This window comes from Gallus gallus, chromosome Z (genome assembly GCF_016699485.2).
Source record: "Gallus gallus isolate bGalGal1 chromosome Z, bGalGal1.mat.broiler.GRCg7b, whole genome shotgun sequence".
Lineage (NCBI taxonomy): Eukaryota > Metazoa > Chordata > Aves > Galliformes > Phasianidae > Gallus > Gallus gallus.
In genome coordinates, this window is record NC_052572.1 from 10,762,596 (window position 1) to 10,777,919 (window position 15,324).

Below are 15,324 nucleotides of genomic sequence, written 5' to 3' on the forward strand. Positions count from 1 at the left end.
TCTATTTGGCTCCCACCTCCCTTTAGATATTTATAAACATTTATCAGATCCTCTCTCTGTCTTCTTTTCCCCAGGCTGAAGAGACCTGGTTACTCAGGCTTTCCTCTTATGGGAGATGCTCCAGGCCCTCAGTCATCTTTGTGGATCTCTGCTGGACTCCTTCTAGGAGTCTTTCTTGAGCTGGGAAGCCCAGAACTGGACACAGTAGTCTAAATGTGGCCTGATCAGGGCAAAGTAGAAGCAGAGAATAACTTCTCGCAACCTTCTGGCCACACTCATTTTGAAGTATCCCAGGACACCACTGGCCTTCTTGGCCACAAGGGCACACTGCTGGCTCATGGCCAACCTGTTGTCCACTAGGACCCGTAGGTCCTTCTCCGCAGGGCTGCTCTCCATGTGTGTCAGCTACTCCTCCCAGCTTTGTATCATCAGCAAACTTGCTGAGGGTGGACTCTATCCCTTCAAACAGGTCATTGATGAAGATGTTGAACAAGACTGGACCCAGAACAGACCCATGGGGAACACCACTTGTTACGTCTCCAAACAGACTCTGTGCCACTCCCTCTGAGCTCTGCCATTCAGCCAGTTCTCAATCCCAAATTAAATGCCAAGTAACCTTAGTAAGTAAACTTGACCTATGTGAATCCACATTGGGAATTTTAATCTACAGAGGCTATTAGTTGCTAAGAAAAGTCCAAAGGTAACCTTAATAAGACAGGAAACCTGATATTCCTGTGAAGCTTTACCAGTTTTATTTAAAAAATGGTTTCTAGCCAATCTGCTATAGTGAAATACCCATTACAACAGTTATTTTTTATGTAAATTATTGATTTGAAGATCATATGAAGTAATTGCATGGTAAATCAGTACAGGCTCAAAAAAAAAATGAATAGAAGTGAAAAATTAAAGCATTAAGTGATGATTCTTTACAGCTGAATTATTTCATCCTGATGTATTAATGTAGTAGACTATTAAAAGGGGTATACTAAAGAGTTGTAATTATAAAAAAGTCAAAGGTTTACGATTTTGTTTCTCATTCTTTTGCTCATTAAAAATAACTATGGTTTTCATTTAATAATAAAGAGACATCAACTTACTTCTTTTTTTCTTTCTGTCTGGTAATTTAAGTATTAACATGCAAATAATAATTCAATTTCAGCAGGGTTCCCCTTCACTTTCCATTATACCTGTGTCCAAGTTCATGAGCAATAGTGAATGCCAACGGAAGACCAGAATCTTCATTGATGTTGCAGCTTCTGTGAGGCTGACACATGCCTGACAGATGAGATAAACCTAAGGTTTCACACGGACGATTCATGCCAGCACAAATGTCCTTTCTAAAATCACAGAAAATGACTTGTCATTAAAGAAGATTAAAAGCAACAGTAGCATCCCTTACATTGGGTGGTATGCTTCCAACACATAACGTATCAGTGCTGATGCATCTGTGTTTTAAGCAAGGAGCTGTGATAACATTTTACAAACATACACTTTTTATGCTACTATTGTATTATATCACTATAATTAGTCATCGATATTGACGCTGCTGTAGTGCTTAAATACATGCTTATTTTCAACTCACATAAGAAAGCTCTAAAATCCCCACCTCTGAGAGCATTTTGATCATAGCACATCTGAAGTTTTCTAGTAAATGCCTGATGGCAAATTACATGCTCGATTTCCTTTTCTTTAATTTTACACAAGTATTTATTAGTTCTCTCTTACATTTTATAGAAAGCTCTCCTTTTAATTCCACCATGTCATGTAGGACACAGGACTCACAGCTACAGGTAGCCAACGTTACAGTGCTGTTACAGAACAGAATGCATACTAACATGGAGCCAAAATCCCTGTGAGCTCTTTTGGCTAACAGCTTTACTCCCTCAGCATGGGCTATTTTCCCTAGCAAGTAGGCATGTGCTGCTATGTCAGCATGAGCATTAAGGAACTGTGCACAGTCAGAAGGTGGTCCCTTCCTTCAAAATGTCTAGCTGGACGCTGAGCAGTCTGTTAGAATAAATAAAAGGAAGAAATGTATGTTTTGCCTCTAAACAGGTCAAACGATAATACAAACTTCTATGTCCATAACTTATAAAGGAGGGAATGATTCAGAGGTCCTGTGAGGGTCAGGTTGATTTAACTTCTCCCAGTTCAGTCAGAGCAGGCTGAAGGGTTACAACCTCATCTCAGGCTCTTTCACTGGGGAACATCCTACTACAATAATGCACCATAGGCTAAGTGGCAGATTTATTAGGAAGAATGTGATTTAATCCTCTATATCAGCTCTGCTAGGTACAACATATTTGATGGCACTGAAGGGTTGCCAGAGTGGCTACTCAGCACTGTCGACCCAACAGCACCTCAACTTCATTCAAATGAACTATCTAACGCCTATTTATCTGGAGAGCGAAGCCACTCAACATTTTGAGATTTCTTTTTCTCACTCTTACTTTAACACTAGTGGATTTTCTTCCCATACCACTTGAGGGTTTTTGTTTGTTTATTTGTTTGTTTGTTTTGTTTTTGTCTAAAAACCTAGGTGTTATTTGAGGATTTGCCATTATAGAATTGCTTGTCTACTGAGTGGGTTATTTTGGTACTTCCCTTCAAAGGAGAATAAAGAAGTGACTGAGCACTAAATGAAACAGGTTCAAGTGGAGAAAATGACCTGAGCTCTGTAAATTGCTAATCTCTCGAGGCATACAGCTCTCAATTTCCTGACTAAGACGCATCTCTAATAAAACACCCACATGCATACGTAGACTATTATGTGTACTTTGAAAACAAATGAAAAACAACTTTAAAAGATACAGCATGTCTAACCTTAACCACGTTTTTATAATATAGCTCACAGTCTCTGCCTCTTTGAGTATCAGGAATGCTCACACTATGTTAATTTGCATTCATTATGGTATTTTAGAAACAGCATATTTTCATGGGCTCTGTGCAGGATGAACTAAATGACACGAGCATTTAAAAAAAAATCATCACCAAAAGAAGTGTAATTAAACGATATTTGGTCACATCTACTGAACTGTTGTTATACCTTGTTAGAAGAACAGCCACATCGTGGTGCGTAGGGTTGACGTCACTCTTAGGATTGACACTCTTTTGCCATTTGCAGAAGCTGGCTAGTGTCTTATCAGCGTGGTGAACTATCTTCAAGCCTTGCTAATGGGAAGTGAAGGAAAATATTGTAAAGACAACACTGCACTGAAATTATATGTCAGTGATGTTAGATGTGAAGCTGGGTAGTCTCTGAAATGTCCTTGATTATGCTTCTGTCTAAAGCTAAAGCCATGACGTGTATTTATATATCATCTTGAATATTAAGTTAAAATCTTGGCATTTTTGTAATTGGCATAGCTAATGAAAAAATAATGAAAAAATAAGCAGAAGAAGTGTTCTGGGTTTTTTTGTTTTGTTTTGTTTTTGTACGCAAGCTTCACAAAATCCAACACTTGCAATTTTCAAACCTGTTACATTCTCTTGAGAGCAAGTTTTTTTCTTTTTACTAAATAAGGTAATGATTAATTACTGTTTTACTTCTATGTTTGTGACTTGATGTTATATGAACAAATTCATGCTTAAGGAGTGGTTACACTCTGAAGAGTGTATCATCCACAAGAGATTTCCATGTTTGTAAATTACAGAAAGAGGCAACACAGTAATAAACATTCCTTCCCCATCTTATGATTGTATAATACATGTGCAAGCTACTGAAACTTCTGAAAACACGAAAAATAAATTAATTCGAAAGCCTATTCTCTCCTTCCCGGTACTGAGAATCCACTGTATCTTTCCTCAGTTCATTTATGTAAACTTTTCTGAAAAACACCTAAATATCTTTGTTAACAGGTACTAATTTTGAAGTGAAAAGATGGATATCTTAATACCAAAATTTAAAACCAAATTTTTAAAGTTATCCACCATGTTTGCTTTCAGCATTGCCATGCTCAACTGAATAGTAATCATAGAATCATAGAATGGCCTGGGTTGAAAAGGACCATAACAATCATGGAGTTTCAACCCCCCTGCTATGTGCAGAGTTGCCAACCACCAGACCAGGTTGCCCACAAAACAGCCATATAAATTTATCAAGTACACTTAATTGCATGTCACCATGGACTTCAGGTCTTAACTGCTCTGTTTAAAACATGAACTATACTTTTTGTCTGCATATCCTTACCCCAAGGGCTATTAGGACAGGCTCTATCCTTAGTCCTTATTTCAGAAAGCATAGCCCCCCTTCACAGCTTTGTCCACCAGTTTCAATAGCACTGAGATTATTTAGCTTATGTTCATAAACCGTAAGCCATTGTGAAAATCCACTTAACATGTTCCTGCAGCCAGGGAAGGCTATGTCACTCATGGTCTTTTATAAATAATCATAAAATTACCACAATCAGTATATATTTAAGCATACAGAAAAATGGCTATGTGTAACAAACATAAGAATCTACAAACATGAAGCTAGTTCACACCAATTAGTATTTACTTAATCTTCATTTTTTGAGTTTTGAAAGAGATATAGTAAGAAAAATGCGTGTTGCAGCCTCCACAAGAATAGCTTTACTTCTTCAAGAGACCTGCAAATACTCTAGCATTACACTTTATTAGACGCTTCCAGTAATGCTAGGTAATTAGACACTAAGTGATGACACACCCCATGTTCCCCATTCTTATTTACCTATTTTAATTACATTTTCCTTGAGTATTTTATGCAGAAATACCTGAAATCATTAGCTAAACACTCTTCTATCCAGGGCAGCGTTTATTCTAAAACCAGCTACACTGCAGTCACCAAATTAATAGAAAAGTAAAATGAACAAATGATTTTAAACAAACAAATGCTTCTCTCTGTAATTATGGCTCAAGTCACAAGTTTCATAAACAATATTTTGAAGCAAACAAAAACCTTACCTCCTCCTCCTCAAAAAGGATGAGCCGGACCAGAACAATGTGAATTGCATTGCCAATGCTTGGATCATGGAACAACCCTGTGACCTGTGCCAGAGCCAGGAGGTATGAGATTAACTGATTCCTCTATAGCAGAACAGAACTTTGGAGAGAAAATATAACATTGACTTCAAGCACACCATCCACCTTAGTGTGTGGGGTGTTATTTTGATTTTCTTTTGTTTTTTAGATCCGTAACACACTTCACTGAACTTTTACTGAAATGCAACTGATGTCAGAACTACTGCAAAGGGCAGCTCTGCCAGTTGAGTGATGGTACAGGATTTGGCAAAATTAGTAAGGTACAGAACACATTATAAACACAAGATTATTTGATGTCCATTTGTCTTCTAGATGAATGCACGAACTTTGGGCCAGCACCCTTCGCTGTCTGCTCAACCACTTCAAAGGTGATGAAAAACATCAGCAGGAAAGAGTGCAATGTATACAGTCAGATAATAGTGGTGGAGAGGACTTCTCAGTGTTCAAAAGAACAGTTTATCAAATCCTCATGTTTTGATTTGATAGGAATCAGCCTCTGCCACAACAAAGCAAAAATAAGTCAGTATTGGGCAGATTAGTTAAATTATAGATACTTGGATTTTCACAGCACAGAAACGGATGCCAAGAACAAAAGCAAGAAATAACTAATCTATGTTTTAAAAAAGCAAAACATTAATAATTGAACTCTTGAAAAATACGGCCAAAACAAAATGTGCTAAACCTTAACACAATGTTGAATTAGGCAGAAAGAAAGGTAATCAGAACAGTATACAGCGAGAACTTATCTACGTAGATTGCTCCAAAAGTAATGCCTTCTACTTATTTCCATGGAAACTACAACAGCTATAACCTGCCGTGCTCATAAAAATCTGCATGGCTTTCCAGAAGGTGGTTTGTCTTTCACATCACTGTCACCACTGCTGAAACACACCATCCATCACCTCACTGTGCTCCACAGTTTGGTTTCCATAAATGTTCGGCACACATCAAAGAAGTTCAATGAGTGCCATATTTTCCGCATGGAGGAATTCAATTAGACCTTTGTTTCATATATGTTTCCATGTCAGATGCCAATTTTGCAGACTGCCTCTCTATTGCCATCTGTTACACAGCAACAAAATGTAACAGGATACTGGTGGAAAGCTTTAGCCTCTACTGTCTTACCGCCAACATCTGCTTCTGATGTTGAGGGCAAAAATTGGAGCAGCACTACTATAAGTGAGCTATGTCATATTTCACAAGAAATATTGAATGATATAGGCTACAATGGAAATAGACTGTATTTAGAGCAAAACTGTCAGGTAGAAGATGACTGAAGTAGAAAATACTGAGATAAAGTGGAAAATACTGAGTTAAAGTGGAAAATTTTTTGAATATAAAGGTCTGATGTGAGTCTTTTATAAGATATTAGACTGCAAATTGAATGATTTGGGCTAACTAACATTTCAGGTACAGACTGCAGAGAAAACTAGTTTGTTCCTGAATCTAATCTTGACAGGGTTTTACCCAATAGACTTTTCTTTTCCATGCGTATACAAAACCTCACATGCTTAGAATTGGTTTTTTTTGTGTTTTCTTTTTCTTAAACAAGGACTTTATTTTAGACACAAGGTACTTATCTTGTAAAACAGTTGCACTCATTGTAGCTGGAGTGGAATTAATTTTATTCATAAATGCTTGTGTGAGTGCTGGTTTGGATTTGAGTACAACACAGTGATGGCAATGCACTGATGACTTAGCTGTTGCTGAAGTAGGCTACGGCTGTGCTCGAATCTGAGATGGGGAACATCTGGGAAAGCTGACCCCAACTGACCAAAGAGAGTCAGTAATATGAGCTGAGAAAGGGAGAAGGGGGGGATGTATATGCATTGGAGTTACGATGTTTGTCCTCCTGAGTAACCATAAGGTATGAAGAAGCTATACTTCCTGAAAATGGCTAAATATCTGTTTGCCAATATGAAGCACTGAATGTGTTTATCTCAGCCCACGAGTTACCTTTCTTTTACCCTTGTAATGCTCTCCCCCATCCCACTAAGGGTGGTAAGCAAGTGGCTGAGGTGCCTGTAGGGGCAAACTCACAACAAAAATTATAGAAAGAAAAAAAATCATCTGAAGAAATCACCATTTCAAATGTTTAAGTAGCTGAACCATTTCTGTTAGGAATAAGTCTATGCCCTACCTGTCTAGGCTGAACTTCAAAAAAAAGCATCCCTCTCTAAACTATGCTATCTTCATAATTTTAGAAAAAAGGCTCAAAGTTATTATAACTTTTAGAGCTTTTCTCATTCAAAGACATGGGAAAGAATCTGTATCTACAGAATTTCTCTCTACTGCTGCAGCTACCAACCCAATTTCAGCAATGAAGAACAGGTCTACAGGGGAGACAGGGAGTTTCATTTCAGTAGAATGAAAATTAGTGCTAGAATTTGTAACTATGTAGTACAGTCCTCAAAACTGAGAATTACAGAATCTTCTCTCACTTCAAATCCAGAGAAAAATGGTGTCTATACAAAATAAAAGGAAAAAAATGCTTCAAAAAACAGTTTTAATGAATATATATGAATGATATTCTATTTCATTCAGTGAAAAGTGTTACAGACTTGTTTCTGTGTGATTAGTAACATAACAAATTTATAATTTGCTTCATTTGTCAAAAAAAAAAAAAAAAAGGAAATTAAAAAGGAGAAAAATTTTACCTACCATATTCATGATAGTGAGGATGTATGATTCCACGTGGTCGCTTCCATGATATTCAACCATCTTACTGTCTGCAACCACAAGCGTCTCCACCCATCGCTCCTTGCTGACAGATCGCCGAGAAACCTTTCTGACAGCCACATGATTTTGTTCCCATTTCTCCCTCCGATGATCTTCTTGTTTGAAAAAGCTAAGGGTGTCTGGAAGGGCAAGAAGGGACACTGACTTCAAAATATTTTCACAGTTGATTTAGAGTTGAAGTGTATGGCTGTAATACTTGCAGATATTGAAGCAGCATTGAAGAGTCACAGGATGCCATAGGTTGGAATGGACCTCTGGCCACCACCTACCTGGCCCAAAAGCTTCAAAGTGACGTCAGTTTGCAGAAGGCTAACTCCAGTGAGGTTCTGAATATCCCCCCATGATGGATTAAACCCTCTAGTCCTCTACCTTACAAATCCGGCTGCCCATACTCAAAGCAGCAGGCATGAAAGTACAAGGCAGAGTCAAGCATAAAAAGCTGAATTGACAGTGCCCTTTTCAAGGAATTCCTCCTCTCCCTAGAGCTTTAGCTCTAGACTTTCTAGTAACATCTGTTTATAGTTCAAGATAAGGGATATGCTTTCTCCCCATGTAGCTCCTATACTCGACAGGATGTCAAATTGCTCTGTGCATGGAAAATATCGCCCCAGAAATCTGGAGGGGTAGGAGTGCTTCACTAGTAGATGTCGTCTGAAAACTGGTGAGGCAGATGGCAGGATAAATTCTTTGTGGTTCCTCTGATCCTCCATGCATCCAGATCATTTTGGGAATAACTTTTTGCTCTGCAGAGATGCCAGCAAACTTGCCCTGTGCTCAGTGGGGCTAATCAGAATAGAGTAGGATAGGACAGGACAGGACAGGACAGGACAGGACAGGACAGGACAGAACAGAACAGAACAGAACAGAACAGAACAGAATAGAATAGAATAGAATAGAATAGAATAGAATAGAATAGAATAGAATAGAGCTAACTAAATGTTAAAAAATAGTACTGAGGGCATAACTCAAGTGCCTCCTGAACACTGGCAGCCATCGGGCATCTTGCTAGGAATACTATTCCAGCCTGTCTGACAACCCTTACAGTATAAAGATATTTTCCCTAATGTCTCATATGAACCTACTCTGGCACCGATTTGTGCACTCCATTGTTCTAGCTGAGAATGCCAGATGGCTGCATTACTGGGGAAACACTAGAAATGTAAATATCCCTATGCCTGAAAAAGAAGTGAGAGATGCCAGCTTGTTGGCAAGTGGTGGCATTTTTCCAGTCTAGATGCCAGAAAAATACTTTAACAGCTCTGGGATTTCCTGAATCCTAAGAAGGATCAGGAGTACTTGTTGTTATTAGATACTGCCGTGGTCCTTTGGTATGTCATTCACATAAGAGGATACCCTTATTCCACACACAGCAGAAAGACAGCTCAACTCTTCAAGTCTGTACAGACAGCACTACCCCATAGTTCTGCATGGCAGGGGATAGCTATCCAGCATCATCTCCACCTCATAGCGCTATGAAGTGTTAGGGGACAGCTGCCCAGACCATGCTTCCTTTCAGGTACGGATGGGTTAGAAACCAGGTCTCAAACTTGTGTATTCATTTCAGCAGAAGATCATAGAATCACAGAATCTTTTGAATTAGAAGGGATACTTAAAGGTCATGTAATCCAACTGCCATGCAATGAACAGGGACACCCACGGCCAGATCAGGTTGTTCAGAACCCGGTCCAGACTGACCTTGAATGTCTCCAGGGACAAGGCTTCCACCACATTTCTCAGCATCCTGTTCTACTGCTTTATTACCCTTTTTATAATTGTTTATGTTTGTTTTTTTTTTCCTTTATCCAATCAATATCTCCTCTTGTTCAGTTTGAAACCATTTCCCCTTGTCCTGTCACAATAGACCCTGCTGGAGAGTCTGTCCCTGTCTTTCTTACAGCCATCCTTTAGATACAGACAGACAGCTGGCTGGCTGGGCTGCAGGGCACTCTGCTGGCTCACACCCAGCTGCCATCCACCAGTGCTCCCAGGTCCTTTCTGGCAGGGCTGTGCTCTATCCCTACATCCCTCAGCTCATACTGGCAGTGGGGGTTGCCATGACCCGGGTGCAACACCTTGCACTTGACTTTGTTGAACCTCAGGAGGTTCACCTGGGCACACTGCTTAGCCTGTCTAAGACCCTCTGGATGGTATCCCATACCTTGTGAATGTCAGCCGCACCACATACCTTGGTGTCATTTGCCTACTGCTGGAGGCGCACATGATCCCTATCCATGACTGTCCATGCCACTGATGAAGATGTTAAAGTCAGTCCCAGGATGGACCCTTGAGAGACATCACTCATCACTGATCTCTGTTCAGACATTGAGCTGCTGACCACCATTCTCTTGCACTCCTGGTACAATCTTGCTACCAGTTCCTCATTCATTGAACAGTCCACCCATGAAATCTATTGCACCTTTGCCATGAATGTGCCATTTGCCATTTATGTTCATTCACAGTGTATCACAATATGTTATATGTCTACATGTGGCACCACTGAACTATCAACAATCTATGTAGTCACAGAATCACAGAACTGTAGGAGTTGGAAGGGGCCTCCAAAGATCATCGAGTCCAACCCCTGCCAAAGTAGGCTCCCTACAGCAGGTTGAAAGGGTTGAAAAGGTAAGTGTCCAGATGGGTCTTAAATATCTCCAGAGAAGGAGACTCCAACACTTCTCTGGGCAGCCTGTTCCAGGGCTTTGTCACCCTTACCATAATAAAATTCTTCCACATGTTAGTAGGGAACTTTGTATGTTCAAGTTATAGGCCATTACTCCTTGTCCTATTGGTACATACTATCAAAAAGAGCTTGGCCTCATTCACTTGTCTCTCACATCCTTTTTGATATTTATAAACATTTATCAGATCCCCTCTCCCTCTTCTTTTCCCCAGGCTGAACAGACCCAGGTTACTCAGCCTTTCCTCATATGGGAACTCCACAACTCCCCTGGGCAGCCTGTTCCAGTGCTCCATCACCCTCACCATGAAGAATTTATTTTGCGTATTGGAGTTGAACTGCCTATGCTCTAGTTTATGGCCATTTCCCCTTGTCCTGTCCCCACAGACAACTGAAAAGAGGTTGGCCATGTCCCTTTGTCTCCCACACTTAAGATATTTTTAAATACTAATAAGATCCTCTCTCAGTCTTCCCTTCTCAAGGCTGAACTTATCCAAGTTACCCAGCCTTTCCTCACAGGGGAGATGCTTCAGGCCCTTTATGATACTCGTGGCCCTCTGCTGGACTCTCTCTAGGAGATTCTCTCTTTTTCTCTCTCTTTTTTGTACTGGAAAGACCTGGTTACAGAACTGGATACAGTAGTCCAGGTGATGCCTGACCAGGGCAGAGTACAGGAGGAAGATCACCTCCCTCGACTTGCTGGCCACACTCCCTTTAATACACCTCAGAATCCCATCAGCCTTCTTGGCAACCAGAGCACACTGCTGGCACATGGCCAACCTGTTGTCTACCAGGACTCTGAGGTCCTTCTCTGCAGAGCTGCTCTCCAGCAGGTCATCCCCAACCTGTACTGATGAATGCAGCTATTCCTTCCCAGGTGCAAGACTCTGCACTTGCTCTTGTTAAATCTCATCTGGTTTCCTGCTGCCCTGCTCTCCAGTCTATCTGCGTCTCGCTGACTGGCAGCACAGCTTTCAGGTGTGTCAGCTACTCCTCCCAGCTTTATATCATTGGAGTACTTGCTGAGAGTAGACACCATACTCTCATCAAAGTCATCAGTGAAGATGTTGAACAAGACCAGACCCAGCACTGACCCTTGGGGAACACCACTAGTCACAGGTCTCCAAACAGACTCTTCACTGCAGACAGCCACCCTCTGAGCTCTGCCATTCAGCCACTTCTTAACCCGCCTCACCGTCCACTCATCTCTCCCACACTTTCTCAGCTTCATGATGAGAATGTCATGGGAGACAGTATCAAAAGCCTTACTGAAGTCAATGTAGACAACACCCACTGCTCTCCTCCCATCTAACCAGCCAGTGATTCCATCATAAAAGGCTACAAGGTTGGTCAAGTACGATTTCCCCTTGGTGAATCCATGCTGACTATTCATGATAACCTTCTTTTCTTTCAATTGCTTGTAGATAGCATCCAGAACAAACTGTTCCATCACCTTTTCAGGGAGAGAGGTGAGATGGACTGTCCTGTAGTTTCCTGGATCCTCCCTTTTGCCCTTTTTGAAGACTGGAGTGACATAATGCATCTCCCAGGTTAAAAACTGATCAATATCTTGAGTACATACGCAAAAGAAGATGCACAGGATTTTAGAAATGGATTCTCTGAGGTCTGTCTGAATGTTGCATAGAGAAGAAAATGCTCATACTGGTGATTTAGTATTTATAAAGTTGGAACATGCCATATTAACAATCAAAACTACAGCAAATATTACACAGTTGTAATGGAGCCACAGTGCATGGATGTATATTATGCAGCTGCTCCATTAACTAAAACTCACTAGGATCTGTTAGCACTAGGTTGCAGTACGATTTCATGGCTTCAGACAGTATCAGGCACGTGTCACTGAGAAGCACACAAACATGCAAGATTAAGATAACCAGGTTCATTCTGTCCCTTGGAATCCTGTAATTTCCTGGACTGCTTTCCAAAGCACACTGTATGAATCTGAACTAATCCACTATGCAGAATGTTATGTATCCTATATTGTAAATCTATGTTTTAAAAGATGCTGAAGTACTACTTTTGTGAAGGTTTTTACCTTCCTGGGAAGACAAAAAGCATAAAAAAATAACACGCATTTGAATAAACTTAAATGAATTCCCAGTCACCACACACCACCACATAAATTTTCTTTGTGATTAACAACCCGATTAATTCTGCCAGTGACATCGGGTGTAGTCACACAAGCAGACTCTGTCCTGTAAAAATATTAGCTGGTAAAAAAGTTACTCATTAAGGAAAATTTCCTTCCCACCACATCAAGGAACTCAAAGAAAGGCATATATACAGTACCACAATCCCGAAAAGCTTCACGGAAAAATATTTTCATATCTTCATGGAAGAATATATGAGTAATCTGTGAATAAAGTTGAAGAAAGTGGGTACTTTATTTGTGTTAGCTTAAAAGAAGGAAAACAGTTTATCACTGATGTAATGTAAGTGGAGGTGCCCTACCTCCACTAGCCCAGGTTACAGCATCACTCCTGCTGTCTTCCTCAAGCTTTATTCAGTTACTGTAATACTCACCTCTACTGGAGCTATTTATGAAATGTATTCATTTCATGTGTATGTGTACCTCATAGATTTGCGTGGTTTTCAGCAGACTTATTTTTCACACTGGGTTTTGTGCTGAGAAAAGCCTTCCCCACAGCTATCAGAACAAAAGATTTTGTTCAAACTGCAGGTGAAATGATTTACTTATGACCATATAAAACATCACATCAGTGGTCAGACTTTGTACTCACATCTATCGATGAGTTTTGTTTATTGTCAAGAGATGTGACAGCTCTGGAAGTGAAAATGCTTAAAGCTATTCACACTGTAAGAGTGAATAACCTCCAAGAAAAGGTTTGCAGACCTGGTTGAGCAGCAGGCTATGAAGTGTAGGAAAATTTTGGAGAACAAATGTGAGGTGAGAAAATTAATGACAAGTAGCAAGAAAGTACCACAGACAAAACTCTTTCCTGAGTGACAGCCCCTTCTAGTGCAGGGACCCAACACAGACCCATGTAGTCACTGAAGAACTACATCTCCAGCTACATTAAGTCCTCTGGCAGCTCTGGTAGTGAATGAGGCACAGAGGGAGAAGCTCTTGGAGCAACAGTAACACAGAAGCGGCTCTAACAAATCCTTCTGCTTCTGCTTCTACATCTCCACAAATGATTGCCCTGTTAAGCTTTTCATTCTGAAACAAGAGGACATCACTTTGCTTTCACCTTACATTAGCACTGTGTTGCATGGGATTTCAGAACTGCTGACAAACATAGAATAGAATCATAGGATCACCAAGGCTGTAAAAGTCCTTCAAAATCATCCAGTCCAATCATCCATCTATTACTTAAATTTCCCCACTAAACCATGTCTCTTAGTAATAATATCTAAACATCTCTTGAACACCTCCAGGGATGGTGACTCAGCCACCTCCCTGAGCTGCCCATTCTAGTGCTCGTCCACTCTTTTGGAGAAGAAATTTCTCCAACCATTTGACCTGAACCTCCTGCCTGAACAATCCCCAGGTGCTCTGTTGTCCAGGAGGTGAAATCTTGACCAGGAGCCCACAAGTTCAGGAATACCCACAAAATGATGGATAGTTTGAAATCTTTTAGCACCCATTGCTGTCAGAGAAAATCTGCTTTCCATACTGCTACCATAAAGGCTGAGTATTATTCCTCTGAGACTCGGATGAGTCCATTGCTGACGATGGGAGATGCAACTCAGGAGACAGCAAAAGATTCACCTCCATTGAAACCCACTGAGTGGGAAAAGACAACTCCACAAGTTGCAGAGGAGAGAAAAGGCATACTTTGACACTTGAAGGTTTTCCATGAATTCTTGAAAAACAGATATAACACAGTTTGTGTTATGTAAACATAGGTCAATATAGCACTTGGAATCTCTAGGAACAGAAATGGAGGTAGTGCTGAAAGGATACTCATGAGTCTCAGAGTCAGGAAACAGAAAGCTAGTAAGAAATTCAGCTAACAAACTGCATGAAATTTTGAGCAGCAGCATTCAGAAGTTTCTTTCTGTTCTGGGAGATGATTTTGCATGACAGGTTTGTATTATATTACCTCTGGCTTGTCCAACCCACAGCCTGCGGTCTGCATGCAGCCCAACTCAGCAGCTCTGCCCCACTGGGCGGACTGGCCTGGCCCTGGAACACGTGGAGGGTGCAATGCAGTGCTGGCAAGTAATTTGGCAGTGTGCTCAATTTGCAAGGAAGTTGTGTCAGTTTTCGAATATCACAATTTGAAAAGGCATTATATACAGAAACATTCTGCCAAATTAAGGAATGCTTCATAAAGACAAAACAATGAAACTCAAAGCTGTCACTTCAACATAATATTTTTTTAAAAGTTAAAACTCAAACTGACTCTGTTATAAAAGCTATTTATGTGACAGCAAATCTGATTGCAAAAAAATCAAAAGCATTCACTGACGGTGAGTTTGTTAAGCAATGTATGGAAAGCACAGCAGATATAGAATCATAGAATCACCAAGGTTGGAAAAGACCCACAGGATCACCCAGTCCAGCCGTCAGATTTTTCTAATATCAGTTTGTCTCACCAGACTGTATCCAGATGAACTGAAGAATTAGGAAAATATATCAAAAAAAGTTTTGAGAGTAAAGCTGCCAATTTCAGATGTTATATTTTGGCGACAGATGAAGGTACTGATGCTATAGATACGGCTCAACTTGCTGTTTGCATTAGGGGAGCTGATGTTGAATATAATGGCACTAGAGAAATGACTGCTTTGGTGCCACTGAATGACACTAAATCTCTTTATTTGTATGAATCTGTACAAAATATACATTTAAGTGATTTTCATTAACCTTTGTCAAGATTTCTGGTATAGCAATTGATGGTGCCCCAGCAATGGTTGGT

At 40.3% G+C, this 15,324-nt stretch overlaps 1 protein-coding gene across 2 annotated transcripts in view; it reads right to left on the bottom strand.

Moving 5' to 3' along the window:
* The window catches only part of ADAMTS12 (ADAM metallopeptidase with thrombospondin type 1 motif 12), a 170,961-nt gene that overhangs the window by 70,428 nt on the left and 85,209 nt on the right, over positions 1–15,324 (bottom strand). For both annotated transcript variants that reach the window (XM_003642975.6, XM_015277506.4), the window contains exons 4-7: positions 7,663–7,859; positions 4,924–5,007; positions 3,047–3,171; positions 1,188–1,337 (exon numbers count right to left, since the gene is read on the bottom strand). In XM_003642975.6, coding sequence (XP_003643023.3) covers positions 1,188–1,337; positions 3,047–3,171; positions 4,924–5,007; positions 7,663–7,859 — 556 coding nt within the window. The remainder of the gene's footprint in view (positions 1–1,187; positions 1,338–3,046; positions 3,172–4,923; positions 5,008–7,662; positions 7,860–15,324) is intronic.